This window comes from Poecile atricapillus, chromosome 7 (assembly GCF_030490865.1).
Source record: "Poecile atricapillus isolate bPoeAtr1 chromosome 7, bPoeAtr1.hap1, whole genome shotgun sequence".
Classification (NCBI taxonomy): Eukaryota; Metazoa; Chordata; class Aves; order Passeriformes; family Paridae; genus Poecile; species Poecile atricapillus.
This window is the reverse complement of record NC_081255.1, coordinates 12,078,894-12,094,740: the sequence shown is the minus strand read 5'-3', so window position 1 is coordinate 12,094,740 and position 15,847 is coordinate 12,078,894. Positions and strand designations below refer to the sequence as shown.

Below are 15,847 nucleotides of genomic sequence, written 5' to 3'. Positions count from 1 at the left end.
ACCCAACACTTACAATCAAGTGTCTGAAGAGTGATTGCCATGAAACCAAAGCTTACACCACCCTTTCGAAATGCTGGTCCTCCATTAACAAACCCCTCCCCAGGAGACTGCCTAGTGTCCCTTGGCCACAAGGCAGAGCAATTATGAACTATAATGGTTCTGTCACCCATGCCACCGTAATACTTCTCCGAGAGAAGGAATCTGTGCCAAACTACATCATAAAAACAAGGCCTATGATGTTGCGTACTTGATACTAAAGCATGAGATTTAATTGATTTAAGTGTAGTAGAGAGGAGCTAAAATATTTCCTTGAGGCTTTTCAGTTTAGTAAATGCAGAGAGGAACTGGCTGAAGACAGACTAATGTGTGTGAACAGAGAAAAATAACTATTACTTGAAATAAAGTGCTACTACGTATTTATCCATCTTCCAGTCCTCTCTGTCAGCTAACATGTTGACTGCGGAGGTGGCTGAGAGAGCAGACAGTAACCTGCCTTTTCCAGAGAAAAGGTAGCAGTGGGAAGTCTCAGAAGGATTTACAAAGTGGAAAGTAGGACAGCAGATAAAAAAAAAAAGGACAGGAAAAGCAAGAGATTTTGTTCTTTTCCGCTACAGTGCAGCATTCACTTGTTTTCTTATAATCTCCAGCAGCTATCAGCCAGATTTATGCATTACTGCCTCTGTTCAGAGAATTTGAGGGACAAGAGAGATAATGCTCAGGCTTCAAATGCTCTTCTTAGCTGGTTATCAACTAAAGGCAGATAATTTTGTTGCTTACATCAGAATAGACCTGGAGTTACTATAGTGACACGAGGGTAGAAGCATGAATAAATTCAATGTAAATGAAAAGAGATTTCAGTCTCCATGTAACTCGCTACCATTTCAGAAAAAATATTTCAAGCCGTGAAATACTTTGTCTGCCATCAACTATCCCAAATTACATCACTAGCTAAACTGATAGAAGATAAACATACATAAAATGTTGCATTTTCTGCAGCAGAAAATATTTTCTTGAACAGGGATACTTTTTTGACTTTAGATTAAGTACTACCTCAAGACTAATTGCTTTTCTTCCTACTCTCTTTGTCTGTAACATCTAACATGTTTTGCAAGATCATCCTCTTGGGCTCTATCTTTCTCTCAAAAAGTCGAGCAACAAATTCACCTTCAGTGGGGTAATTAAATATTCCAAAGACTATTTAAGGAGCAGTTTTTACAAAATAAACAAATAATTTCTATTTTACAAAATAATAATTTACCAATAGTAGAGATTAATTTACTTTCACTTACTTCGAACTTTTAGAATTTATTACTAACCCCCTGCAGTAAAAAAATCAAAACTTGAGGAACTCTAAGCAGATTCTGTGATCATGGAGTGGCTAACATTGACAAGAAGATTTTTTTCTTGAAGGACTTAAACACCGAAAACCATCATGAGATGAAGCTGAACATAAAAACTACATGGAACATGTTAACATAAGATGCCTAAATATATTATTTTTCAAATTCAACTACAAATGTGGTTGGTTTTTTTAAATGATTCGTATAACTCTCACTCTGCATGGAAAACATTTTAGCCAAGTACCTAGATTCTTACACCATTGCAGACAATTGTATTCTAATTTCTGAACCACAATGGTATTTCTCCACTTTGCAAAGCTTTTCATTGGTTTTACATCTACAGAGGATATTTAGGGATCAAAATGAGAGAAAGAAATAGCAGTTGCTACCTACCTTTGAGAAAAGCATCCTGTCCCAGAAATGCAACACCAAATACTAAGAGTTTAAGCCACAAAAACATGGTTATTTCTGGAAATCAGGTGTATCTTTAAGAAACAGCATGTGTCCCTCTCTGGAAAGCAAATTAAATGTTATCTGTCTGAAAAAGAACTTCTTCACAAAATTTGAACCCAGAAGGAGACTAACTAGGCACATGCATTGCACTGCCTGCTTATCTGTGAAGGAGTTGCTTCCTCTGTTACCCTAACTAACCACTCACAAACTCGCAATGCACTGTAGTGATGTCAGAGACAATTACTTCTTCAAAAAACTTCTTTCAGTTTCCAGGAAGTCAAAGGGGTTTTTCTTAGGTTCCTGCAGTAATACTTAGCTTCCTTAATTCAACTAAAGTAGATTATTTTCAGCTATTTCTTTCTTTGCACTTAGGAGCTACACAAAACTTCACTTTTCATAGGACTGGATTTAGCAGTCATTTTTTTCCCTCGATATGCACTTTTCCACATACATTCACTGATTCCCATATGTTATGTATGTTTCTTGAGATTTCTGTTGAGAGAAACCCTAACCACGAGTCACCAAAATACTTGTTCTGTCAACAAGGCCTTCATAACAATGTATCCTCAGGTGAAGTAACTGATGATTAAATGAAAAGCCTTTAAAAATGGGTTGAATTAGATGATCTCTAGAGGTTCCTTCTAACCCTAACTATTTCATGATTCTGTGGGTTATATTTCTGCATCTTTCTACAAGGATGTCTTTCTGGGTATGACAGTAATACACAATATATAGAGGCAGTCTAATTATGTTTTCTGTAATGTTTATAATTGGAGAACTCAATACAATTCTTTACCATGATAGTGCAGGAGGTTTGTTGGAACTTTCATGGACTTGATAAAAGATACAGCAAAAACATTTTCCCTCACTGCATGCACTGAGTCAGTTCTCAACAACTTGGTAACAAATGTTCCTTACACAGTAGACTACAAGGGAAAGAAGTGTTTGATTGTTTCTCTTATTGAAGATCTCCAAGGTTCTAAAAGAACTAGCAGAACCCTGTCATAAGACAGATAAAGAAGCAAAGAGAATATTTTTGTGCTGCCTATTCATAAGTCCTTCAGAGACTTCCTAAGCATCACACAGGAAAAAGTTGCACAAATTCACATAACAATTCACAAATGACATGACTGAATCAAACTCCTCATACGATTAAACACATTTTCTACAATTTAGAGTCAAGTCTTACAACACAACCCAAAATGTTAGCTGTCATTAAGCAGTATGTCTCCATACAAAGTGGCTGTAATAATTATTATATTGTAAATGTGTTCAAAACAAAACCGATCCAATTATATTGCTCTGACACTCCAGAGACTCCAATTTTGATATAAAATAATTTCATCATCCTGGAGATGACACAAATTTAATTTGGACTATAGCCATATATTACCTGCAGCACCGACATCTTAGTCACTTTTATCCTAGACAAAAGCAGGATACCATCATGGCCGACATGTGCCATCTGATGGGTAGAGTGCATGACATCCTGTGAAGAATGTCTTGTAAAGGTTCTCAAAGAGAACCAGGCTCCATTCCCACCTGACCTTCCCCAGAAGTTTTATACAATCGCCACTCAACTCCTCAAGCTGCAACCCCAAGACAGATTCCTGCAGAGTGGATCTTTTCTGGCTGTGTGATATTTAAAGAGCTTCCACAGCACTGAATGATCTCAACATACCCTATCTATTATTTAGTGAGAACATCACACACTCCAGTGATCCCACCATTCTAGGTATATTGCTAACCATAAATCATCAGCTGTTAACATTAATGACCAAAGTTACAAATTTATGTAAGGACACAGAAATGTTGGAGCAAGTCCAGAGGAGGGTCACAAAGTTGATAAGAGGATTGGAGCACCTTCCTATGAAAATAGGCTGGGAAAGTTGGGGCTGTTCAGGCTGGAGAAAGTTGCGTGGAGACTTCATCTGAAGGGGCTTAGAGAGAAGCCAAAGGACTCTTCATCAAGAACTGCAGTGACAGGACAAGGAGTAACAGGTACAAGTTGAAAGAAGGAAAATATAGGTTAGATAATAGGATGAAATGATTTACTGTGAGGGTGATGACTGGAACAGATTGTCCAGGGAGGTTGTGGATGTCCAAACACTGGCAGTGTTTGGTTGGATAAGGCATTGGGCAATCTGGTCTAGTGGAAGATGCCCCTGCCCACTAAAGGGAGGTTGGGACTAGATGATTTTCAAGGGCCCTTCCAACCCTTAACATTCTATGATTCTGTTAGAACTCATGAAGTCTTTTTCCAAACATAAACCACAGTCTCCTTTCCCAAGGTTAAGCCCAAAACTCTCCTTCTGAGGGAATGGCAGAATTTATTTATTCTACTTGCATATTAAACAATGGACTGTTAAAATAAATCTTTTCTCAGAACAGAACCTGAATTTTTAATAGGCCAACATGATTATGTCAGTATGTAACTAGAGCAGCATACTTCCCCTGTGCTGGAAAGAATCAAAGCCAGAACCATCCGTTTGTATTAATAAGGATTTCTAAAATGACATTAAAATTGTGCAGCTGCTTACGTTACTTATCTCTTTGGAAGTCTTTCTCTTTTGTAAGCTATAAAGAGCCGCAGTACCTCCTAAAAAAAACCCCAGTTTAAGATGCAAATCTTTCCTTGGCTGATACACCTGTCTTGAAATATATCAGATTTGTTAAATTATCATAAATATCTCCTCTTCTGTGCTACTAAAAACCAGCTCAAAGGGCAATTGTATCACAGCTGCAATAACAGTTTAAAAATGCAAGTGCCAAATAATAATCAATTTTCATTTCAATTTGCATCTGAAGGCTTTGGAAAAAGATCACAAATCCATGCCTCCTTCCTCATAACAAAAACTTAAAGAGCCCTTGAAATATAAAGAATAGAAAGGGAATTCAAAGAAGAAAGAATTAAAGCAGTATGTCCTTGCTCCAGATAAGTTCCAAATACTGTTATGAAGCCATTTACATCGTTTTATATTGAAGCTACATTGAAATAATAATAAAATAGGTTGATTCTGTACTAAAGTGGTTTATTACATGTTTGTCATACAACACGAGCTCTGCCATTTGAAAATGGCAGAAATTTCTATGCTGAAGCTACCATATACTATACCATATACTAACAAATAAATTAATCACTACAGTTAACATCTAAAAAAAAATACAAAAAAAACAAGGAAAAGCAAACAACAAATGAAAAATAAAATTAGTTGCATTTCAGAACTTGCTAATATTTCACAGGCATACAAGAAGACTATATTCAGCTTCAACACTTAAAACACACCACAACTGGCTCTGACTGACAGTCACAAAAATTTAAAAAAATGCTCTTACTGAGACACTGAAATGAAAACATACTATTGGAATCTATATATTCAGATTCCTTATTCTTACAATAGATTTCTGAAACAGATGATCTAAGGAGAGAGAGAAATTGATTTATTCTATGGAAAGATGCAGTGAAAGTTCCCACTGATTTTGATTTGCATTGATTTACACCTGATTCAGATGTCCCACATGGGAGTAATAATTGATGACTAAGGAGATGATGACAAAGGTATCACCAATGCTCATTCCAAATTCTCTTTCTCTTCCACTTCTGAGTCGGTCCTAGGAATATCCACTCATCCCCCTGGGTAACCTGGGAGGGGAAATCTGGTTCTCTCACTGCTAATAAGAGCACAGCATTGGAGTCAGGAGCTGTGATCCTCAAAACACTCTACACACCTATCTCCATCCACAGAGACATCCACTTACGTCTCTGCATAAGACATCAGACAAAACTGCTTTAAGTGCTCTGTGACTGATGTTAGATAGTGCAAAAGCTCTGCCCAGATACCAAACACTGCTATAGCTTACTGAGAGACACCAAGGTCTCTCACAGCCTCCACAGTCCCTGCTAACCTGCTTTCCACCAGGAGGTGTTTCTGTAACTGTTTTGTAAATTGTGCTGCTCAGAGGCATCAGCTTACAGGGTGTGACAGAGAGAGGGAGGGAGTAAACACACATTCATGACACTTCTGTCCCAGAACAACACCACAATATGCTAATGCAGCTAAAAAATACCTTACTATTCTTTGTGGAGAAGCCAAGGAGCTGCTTCCTAGTCCAGTGAAGGCCAGAGCGAAGTATAGAACAGCCATAAAACTCACCACTATTTACCCTAAAGGAAGGGAGAGCTTAACTCTTCAACCGTGTGATATTATTTGGGATTCCCCTTTTCTACTCCGAGAGGGTTCCCTAAGCCATTACCTATCTCTGCCAGGTACTACTGAGCCAGGAGGAAATAGACTGGAAAGAATAAAGGAAGGCAACTGGAGCAGTAATCAGGGTATAAAATGCAGATTTATACAGCCACAAGCCAAATAAATCTGTGTCACAGGTTGCCCTCAAAGACTGGCCCACTCTGTATCTGCCATCAGATATCAACAGCCGCCCTTCCCCTGCACTCTGACACCTACAGCACCTGTGCTACCCAAAAATGAACATCCTTGGTGTGCCATAGGAACTGGGACTGAAAGATGCCAGTGAAACCTCACTGTGTTCTCTCTTCATATGATTTCATGCTGCTCAGTTTCACCCTGTGTTCATTTCCCTAAGACTTTAGCCAGATAACATTCACCTTCCTCACACAACACAAATTCCAAGTCCAGATTTTCAAAGTCATTATGGTTTCACTTTGGCATTCATCACCAAGAATTTTAACTGGGATGTATTTGTTTTTTGGATGGTTTAATGGCATGGAGAATGAGGGTTAATTCAGGCAATAGTGTTCTTCACTGGTACCTAAACCTAATGCTGTTTTGTGTTAAGTGTTTACAAAACGTGCTATAAATTAGTGCTCTCAAGAAATGTATTCTCAAGAACTCACCTGTGTTTTCCTTTTGTTCAGAGGCCTTGATAGGATAAATTACAAACTAAGCTAACTAACTAATAAATTCTCTACATACTCCATACATCATTTGGATTTAAAGTAATGCAGACTTTGTTTTGCATCATTTCCCCTGAACTGAAGTCAACTTGTATGACTCAGCTCAGTTACAGTGATACTCAACACACTGCATATCAGAATTAAGCAGTTCCACAGAAACTGAAATCACATGCTTTTGCAAACACTAAGGGACAGAGGATAAATTTATCCCAAGGGCAACTCTGTTTAAATCAAGGGGGTTACCTGCATTATGCATTTTATCCAGTAAATTTAATTTGACAGTCTTACTGTGAAAACATTGTTCATGCTAGAGAATATATAACAGTCTTGATATTTCACTGAACATTTGCTATGGAATCTATTTTTTGCATAGTTTTCTAGGCTTGTTTTCAATTGCCAAGAACTATTTCCTGAAGAAAGAAAACATTTCTACTTACAGTGTCATATTGGATCAAATTATTTTAAGGTCAAGAGTAAACAGTAGAGCTCTTTGTGCAAGCATACTGCTCAGCTGCCATCAGCCCTCAGGCAATGATGATTTGACATCTTCACTTCATATGTTGCCTGCATGATCTGTGCTGTACCTGCTCAGGACAGAGAACGTATTCTGGTATCCCTGAGGCGCTCTTCACAAGCTGGCCCAAAACAAGCAATAAGCCTATGAGAAGCTCCTGGGGGTGCCAGGCACCTACTTCTTCCTTACACATAAAATCAATCCAGGATAACAGCGAGCTCAGTTATTGTGAAATTAATGTTCTTTAATACCTCCTTTTAACATGCCCACTTAGAATTTGCTACCCTTAAACAGTGTCAGCATACCCATAAGCCCTGGGATTTGTCAGACTTGTGCTGAACATCTGCTCCACCTCCTGGTTTTGAATGAGTGCTGTATGCTAAGAACAGATCAGGATTCAGCTTTGTGTAAGGTGTTCAAATATTGCACAGTGAATGAGATAATTTTACATTATAAAACATCAAATAAACATTTTTACCTGTAGTGTCTTTTCTTTGTATCCCTCCATCATTCATTTTGAAAGGGAAAATGAAAAGGACAATTAATTGAATATTTGCATCCCCTGGACCACTTATTGAACTCTCATTCAGAAGATCTCTTTAACAGTGGCAGACTTTTCTTCCTCTTAGTCTAATTCTGCTTCCCCCCCCCACCCCATTTCATTTCCTACTACCAACTTCTTGGGTTCTACAGGTACTCATATGACTGTCTCAACAAATGAAGAACCACAATTTTAAAGGGCAGTGAACTGAAGGCCAGGCAGGGCATTGTTCTCTGAACAATCAGGCTGAAACGCAGGAACACCACCCCAGCTGGAGATACCAAATAAGTTCCCTCTGTGCCAGATCTCCCCTATCACCTTCATCAAATCCACCCTGCCTTCAGCTAAACTGGTTACTTACTTGCTGATGACTTGGTACTAGATAATCTATACCTGCTAGGTAATTTTCCAAAATTATATGCAGAATTATATTCTATTTCAAAACACTCTTCAGTAAATGCTGTCTTACCTGTACCATAAAGTCACGGTTGTGCAATGTTTGCAGAGGGCCTGACAGAACATGAGTCAAAGCAATAGTAGCACCTGCCAACACAAAAGAGCCCACACAGAAAAAGAAGAAAATGCTTACAAACAGCCTTTTCTGAAGTCTTTACATTCTGGTTCCATTGCAGATCACTGGGTATTCCCTTACCTCTTGAACATTGCTTTCTGTGTGCTCTGTACCAAAGACCTGTTTATTCTGAAGTTAATACATAGGGTGGGCTTTTCATTTTTTTTCTTTTTCTTTTTTTTTTTTTCTTTTTTTTTTTTTTCTTTAATGTTTTTTTTAATGCTGAACTTCAGCTGAAGCAGGCCAGGACTAGAGCCAGGGTAGGCTACTGAACCCATGTTTCAGGCTATCTCCCTACAATATGTTACTTCAGAGCTAACTGCTCTCTAGTCTGTTGTAAATGAGCAGACCAGCTTGCCTTCTGTGAGTCTTCTGTCCCCTTTTCTGTTTTTCCCAAGCAGGTATCTTCTCTGATATTAACTTCTGTATTCTTTGCTTCTACCACTGTATCCTGCTTCCTCTGAGACTGCTTCTCACCTGGGGTGCCAGATTTATTGTCATACCTCATTAGCTGAAGTCTACAAGCTGTCCTGGTGTTTTACTATCTGTCAGATGACAGTGCTTATAGCCAAGAGTATTTGTGTGCATTTTTCCAACACAGGATTACTCTTTAGCAAATGTGTTTTCTAACATCCCAGCTATGATTATGTTTTGGATAGACATGCAGTCCCACACCTGATTGTAGTCATTTTTGTACAGAAGGACAAAATGCCTTTGAGCAAGGTATTTACAAGCATAAACCTTCTTTACCTAGAAGGCTGGTCTGCTTACAGTGATGCTGTTGGTCATCTTCTGATCACCCATCTCCTGCCCTGCTTCACATTGTGACATGATTTTTCTCTTTGGGTCTGTCCAAAATGGTTAGAGAGATATCTCCAAAGATAAGCATGTGGCAGGCATTACATCTTCCTCAGTGTCTTGTTAAGAAACTACTGCTGTAAATCTAAAAGAGTCTGGAAGATTTCTATAATCTAAACTCACAATAGTCATCTTTGAATTTGAAACAGTTAGGAAACCAAACTGACCCCACTGATTTATTTACCTTGTACATCAGGCTCTATATCTCCCTCCATCAGTCACCATGCCTCTAAGCCATTCAGTTAGTTTCACACACACTACAAGCCATCTTAAAATGTGACAAATTCATAATGCTGATATTCTGAAAAAAAAAAAAAAAAGTCTGCCTAAAGATGCACTGGATGTCTTGGTTTATTAGTTTATTCTCACACTAAAAACCAGAAAATTTAGGAAAGGCAGTAAATTCTGAACTTTAAAGAAAAAGAGTTATGCAAAAGTCATTCATGTAATTGCAAATATTTCTTTATCACTTCTTGTTAATGGGCATAATTAGAGGTGCAAAAATACTGCATATATACTTTTAAAGTAACAATCATGTAAACAGTAGATTTGTGCAAGACAAATCTTGGCAGAGTCAAGCAAATATTTGAGTGATTTGCAACAGGTAAAAGAAAAGACAGCATTGAGAAGTCAAACACTGAAATAAATAGATTTGTTATTTGGGTTTTATAGCTAAGTTCTATTTCACTATAGGACATTTCTTAATAAACATTCAAAGACATTTAGCACAAATTGGCTATTTTAACTGGCTCACAAAGCTCAAGAAATATATTGCTGAGGCTTTATAAACACATACAATCTGTGCATACAGTGCAATGGAAGAGTCCAAAAATAACCACAAAAGGATGGTGGAAGGGGAGGAGGGAAAGCTGGTAATCCCATGCTGTGGTATTGCCCAAACACCTGGAATTCTCAGACTGTGTAAACCACTGAATCACAAGAGAAGCAAAACAGTATTAGATTCATTTCTTTCAAGAAAAAAACTCCTTCCATGTTTCTCATAAAACAGAACCCTAAGAAACACCACAATTTCACAACTGTTTTATAATATGTGACATGTGTACACTGCCAAAAGTCCAATCTCTGGCAAAAAACCAAAACAAAACAAAGGCAGAAAACTTAGTATACCTATTGTTTCCAAGTTTTATTCTAAAAAGTGATAAAATGCTAGCAATATAAATTATTAGCAAGAATAGCTCATTTTTCCCATACCAAGCTCAGGCTAATATACTAATTTGGTAATGTGCTCTCACTCCTCAGATCAGCATAAAATATTTGCACATCCTCTTTCTGCCTTACAGCAAGTGATACTTCCTACACTTAGTACGTTAAGAAATATTACAGAAGATGAAACTTCATGCAACAATTATTTAGCAAGAGTCTCTGTCTGTTTTTGTCTTCTCATAAGAAGATCCTCTTTAGAGTTTATGAGATTCTGTGTTAAAATATAGAGGCATTATTTAAAACTGATTTTGAATCAAACCAAAAATAAAGTTCCAGTTCCTAGAACAAAGTCTAGGACTGTAAACCTGTAATCTGGTAAACAAAAATTAATGCTTTTCCTTCAGACAAAGCTATGCTGAGCAATCTGAACCTCATTTTATTTTGATATCCCAGCTTAATTTTCAGTTTACTGAGGTTCAGAAAGTTGCTCCACACTGATCAATAGACACATTCTGAAGGGTCAAATTTTCTGAGAGACTTCACTCCCTCCATCAGCACACTCATTTTAGGTGGAGGAGATCAACCACCATGGAAAAATACAGATTCACAAATAAGTTTGTCTAAGAAAAGCAAATAACCAGTTCATTTTCCTTGCCTTCTACTGTAAACAGGAACTTAAAGACAGATGACAGCAGACAGAACAAGACCTGCCTGCCCTCCACTGTCCCTGATCAAAGAATTCTTGGTGCTATTCCTTGTTCTCAGAACCTTCCTTTCTCCAAATTTCCCACATCTGCCTGAAATAAATCCTGCACTGTCTCACTACTCTTCACAGACAGCTCACCTTCTTGAATCATGAATCTGTAAGGTCAGGCTTACATATACCCCATTCTAGCTGAAAATACCTTTCACATACTCCTACAATTTTTGGGCACCAAAATACCAGTCCTGAGGAAAACAATCTCTGCATATTTTTACATGAGGAACACAAGCAGGGTGAGAAAAGAGAAGTTACAAAACAAGGTGGGAAGAGCTTTTCTCTGCTGCTTCCACGATGGTCTCTGCTCTACTCCAAGAGGTAACAGGAAGTAGAAAACGTAGTTTTGAGAAAGCCTGGGTTTTATACATGTCCTTGCTCGTATTAGAAAGTTAAGCAGGCAGAAAATATACATATATTTGTACAACCATATAACTGTGGGATCTCTCTGAAGATCATTCATCTATACTTATTAACCTATTTAAAATAGTTTTATATTTTCATTAACATTCAGGTTAATTAAGGGGCAAAATATTTTGATTTTCATTATCTACAACAATTTGTGTGATTATGTGTAAAATATGTGAAACCATTTTTATAAATTATTTACCAATCATCCAAATCTCCTATAACTGTTTATTGAACAAGAGCTCAAAAGGAAAAACAAAATCCCAAAGTCCTGCCAAATAGAATTTTTATTTTAAATCCCAGCAAATACTTACTTAAACTACTGATACTACTTTTTATGCTGTATTTGTAAAAAATGTATGCAGTGGAAGCAAGTTCTGTTTAACTGCAATATTAGATATATTTAATACCTTTACTGTTGTGAAAGATCATCAGCAGTGTTTTTCAGGACTGTCAGATTAAGACTATTAGATCAAATAAAGCTATAACTAAAAACCAATAAATATTTCTGACTGCTGCTTCTTGCTCTTGCCTCAGCTTGGCAATTGATGCTGCTCTTAGCTTTCCAAGCTGGTTTCACTTTCTGGTTCCTGTATGATAATTGCCAAGGCCCAGAAATGGTGCAGAGCTGCAAACTTCATTAACTGAGGACCTGAATATAACCTTCTTTTCCAGGTAAGTGACATTCCAGCTACATCAGTGAAGCCACAGTTTCATTTATGTTGTCTCTGGTAGCTCTCTTTGCAGATGGACTTTCTGGAGATTGGCTAAGGCATTTCGATGCAGCCCACTGCAGTTCCCTGAAGTAATGAATACTCTGGGAGCTGAAAACAGCAGTGCTGATATCCTGGTCCAGAATCTCCAATCTCAGTTTAACATACAGAAACACTTGAGGTGAGTGCCTGTCTTCTTACCTTTGGAATGCTTAGATCCTTTCTGGACAACCTATCTGATATCTCAACTTTCATTCTGTACATCAGAGGCACCAAGCTCCTTTTCACCAATGTGGCTGCCACAGATGCCAGCACTTTCTTGCTGAAAGCAGAAAAGTACAGAGACAGATACATATCATCCATAAGCTCATCTAAGGACCACATTAAAGATTTGGTAAGACCTTTTGAGTAAAATGCCTCAGGATTTTCTCAATTGATAAGCTGCTTTCTTAGCTCTTGTCATGATACATGGGGTGATGTGAAGCTTGCACTGAACTAAAGCACGCATGACACTGACTCCCAGGTGCTGCAGGTCCTACAAACCCTGCTCTGGGGCAGGGGAGAGGTTGCAGAAGTGTGCAGACACTTGAAGTTCTGTCCAGTCCAAGTGCTTGGAGCACGTCTCTTGCTCTCCCTGGCTGCTCTTTCAGCTTGTCAATACCTCCCTTTTGACACGATAGGACTTGTACACATTGTATGGAGCAAAATGATCCACTACACAGCCCTCTCAATTTCGGGCAGTATCTTTGACGAGATGCATTTTATGCCTCGGTGTGTCTGAGCTTTAACCATGTATTTCAATCTACCTATGGTAAACACAGTTACCAGTATCTCTTCCTCCCCTTACCTGCTTAAGTGTGAGGTTGAGTTTTCTATGTTTAAAATAATAGCTTTATGGCCATTTCTGCAGGATTATTCGGAATAATTTGAACACTTTCATCATTGGATGACACACTGCTAATGCAGAGATTTGTGTTGTCCTTCTCCTAAGCTGGAGACAAGCACTGACAGAGGCTTTCCTTCTTCCCCAGCTGTCCCTTGGCACACCAGTGCTCAGGGAAAGGCACCCTTTGATAGCCAGCTCTGTGCAATGCACTCATGTTCTGGTCAAGCAATGCAATTACAAGTGGGAGAGAAGGAGAGAAGAGGGAAAGAGGAGAGCAGAAGAGAAAAGCAGATTGTGGAGCAAGAAGTGGTGGTCACTGAGAGCTCTGCATAAGCAAGTGGGACGCTGGTAAAAATCTCAGCAGAGAAAGCACAGACACCAGTACAACGCAATGTGCTTTTACTATATCCAGCTGCACTTAGATGTCAGGCTGCTGTGCCCTACCCTCGACTCTACAGCATCTGTGAAGTACCAAGGTGTGCCCCAAAAGGGCAGTGATCCACTGAATTCTCACTTTATCTGTAGGTACATACAGGAACATGCACACGAGTATGTAAGAATGGATGAAGTTGCAGAATAGCTGTCATTTTTCCATGGAAGGGTTATCAGGCAAAGGGGATCCTTTAAATATTTTGTGTTCCATGCTGCACAAAAACCTTTCAGCATACACTTGTTTTAAGCAGCTCACACTGCCCAGCTCAGCAAGGGTAATGTTCAAATTTGCTGCTAAAATTAATGTCAATAACATTTAAAGGGTCAATTCTTGGAATATTTTAGCTCTAAGAACCAGAACAAATACATATCTAGCAAGAAACATGGTAACTTAAGATTTATAACTTGACCTTGAATTAAAGGAAAGTATTTTATAACAGTCCAGATTTATGATTTTATTTCCTGGAGACCCTGACTGTAAAAATGAGGGTGGATTTAAAGAAGAAAGTTCAGTTCTGGTTTTCTTAACAAGAAGGTGTCCTTGAGCTGTGTAATCTCATAACATAAACCAGACAATCTTTCAAGAAATCTATGTTCTTCCTTAATTGTCTCATAGCTAAAGGCTTTAAAACCAAGAGGAGGTATGTACTTCCTCACATCCACAGATGCAGACACTGAGCAAAATTCTAGCTTTTATTATGCAAATTTCTTGAGATTATATTCTTTTTCTCCATATCCAAATTTTACAAATATCTTTTCTCTCTCTTGATTTGCAGCCTACACAACCTTTACATTATAACATTTCAGAATTTTCAAATTTATATCACGAAAAATATCCATTTTTACCTACAACAAAAATTCAGAGGTAAATGCTTTACAGTCTTATGGCCTCACTTCTTCACTGATGTGTAAACAGACCACTTGTCCTTCAATCATTAAGATTTTCTAGAACAGGATTTCACTACAGAAAACTCGACAGCTTAAACTGATAATAACACACATGCTCATACTTATTTCTTTTGTTTAGGAGTCAAAATCAAAACCTACCTTAAAGTTATTGCATTATTTTCTGTTAGTTTTTCACCTTTCACTCATCTTACAAAAATATAAGGAATGGGAGCACAAAATGAAGAAGCAGAAAAAGCAGCTTCAAAACCTGCAAGTTTACAGTTACTTCCCTTTTCCTGGTTTTCAGGAGCAACTATAAAAAAAAGCTCAGATTTTATTTTATTCTTTTCTTCAAAGGGCTGCTGGGAATAGAATTCAAATTATCAGAGGTTCCCTTTCTTATTTAGGGCCACTGACTGACCCTAAGAAAAATGTATTGAGGCATTAGATGTATTTGTTTGAAATACTTGATATTGAAATTCAAACCATTCTTGAAGCAGAATTCCTAACAAGAAGGATTTGTGACAGGGAACCTACAAGATTTACTTTGAAGAAAGAAAATGTGTGTTTAAGAGACCCTCGAATCTTCAAAAGAACATCTCCTTCAAAAGGCCCCACCTCACAGCTATAAGGGATTTTCAGAAGTTAATATATTTACATAAAGTGGAAAGACATGCAAACTGTACAAGGCAATTACTGGAAACAGTGATGTAGTATTGAACAAAATGGTCCTGATTTTCCTTGGTTTTTTTTCAAAGAAATCCATTATTTCTGTAATCTACACTAAAACTATAGACCAAATCCTGTAGTTCTTACTGAAAAAAAAAAAAGCAATTTTACAGGTCTCCTGCTGGTCGTGGGTGCAAAGAAATGGAATACTCCAGCCACGTGAAGGACAAAAAGAAAAGGAACTTGAAAATGCAGTCCATATGGAAGAAAAATTGAATTTCAAATGCACCAAATAAACACTAAAGACCTATTACTGTGTATTTGAGCAGCTTTTTCTGACATTTACAAGACTATACCAATGTCTATTCAGACACATATATATGCTTGTATATTCATGCACCATTCCAGACAGAGCTACCCAGATTAAAAGTCTGGCCCATACTTCTTAGTTTTAGTTAGAATACATTGAAACCAACACACTCTGCTATCATCAGCTAAGACTTCCCTGAGACAGGACTCTATGGTGTCTTATTGCTGCATGTTTCAAATCAGCTTTATGAACTTACTAAATTATATTTCAGGAAGAGAGAGGCAGAACAGCTAGAAGACACACATACATAGGAGGTCTAGCTGGGTAGTTCAAAGAAATCTATGCATTTATTTTGTTGTGATTTTCTTTTATTTTAAAAATATTTTTCCCCTTCTAGTTTATGAACATCT

The 15,847-nt window shown here is 37.8% G+C and overlaps 1 protein-coding gene across 3 annotated transcripts in view; it reads right to left on the bottom strand.

The window, feature by feature from the left end:
• The window catches only part of PTPRC (protein tyrosine phosphatase receptor type C), a 62,402-nt gene extending 60,421 nt beyond the window's left edge, over positions 1–1,981 (bottom strand). For all 3 annotated transcript variants that reach the window (XM_058842251.1, XM_058842252.1, XM_058842253.1), the window contains exon 1: positions 1,734–1,981. In XM_058842251.1, coding sequence (XP_058698234.1) covers positions 1,734–1,800 — 67 coding nt within the window. In that variant the 5' untranslated portion in view covers positions 1,801–1,981. The remainder of the gene's footprint in view (positions 1–1,733) is intronic.
• Between the last annotated feature and the right edge of the window lie 13,866 nt (positions 1,982–15,847).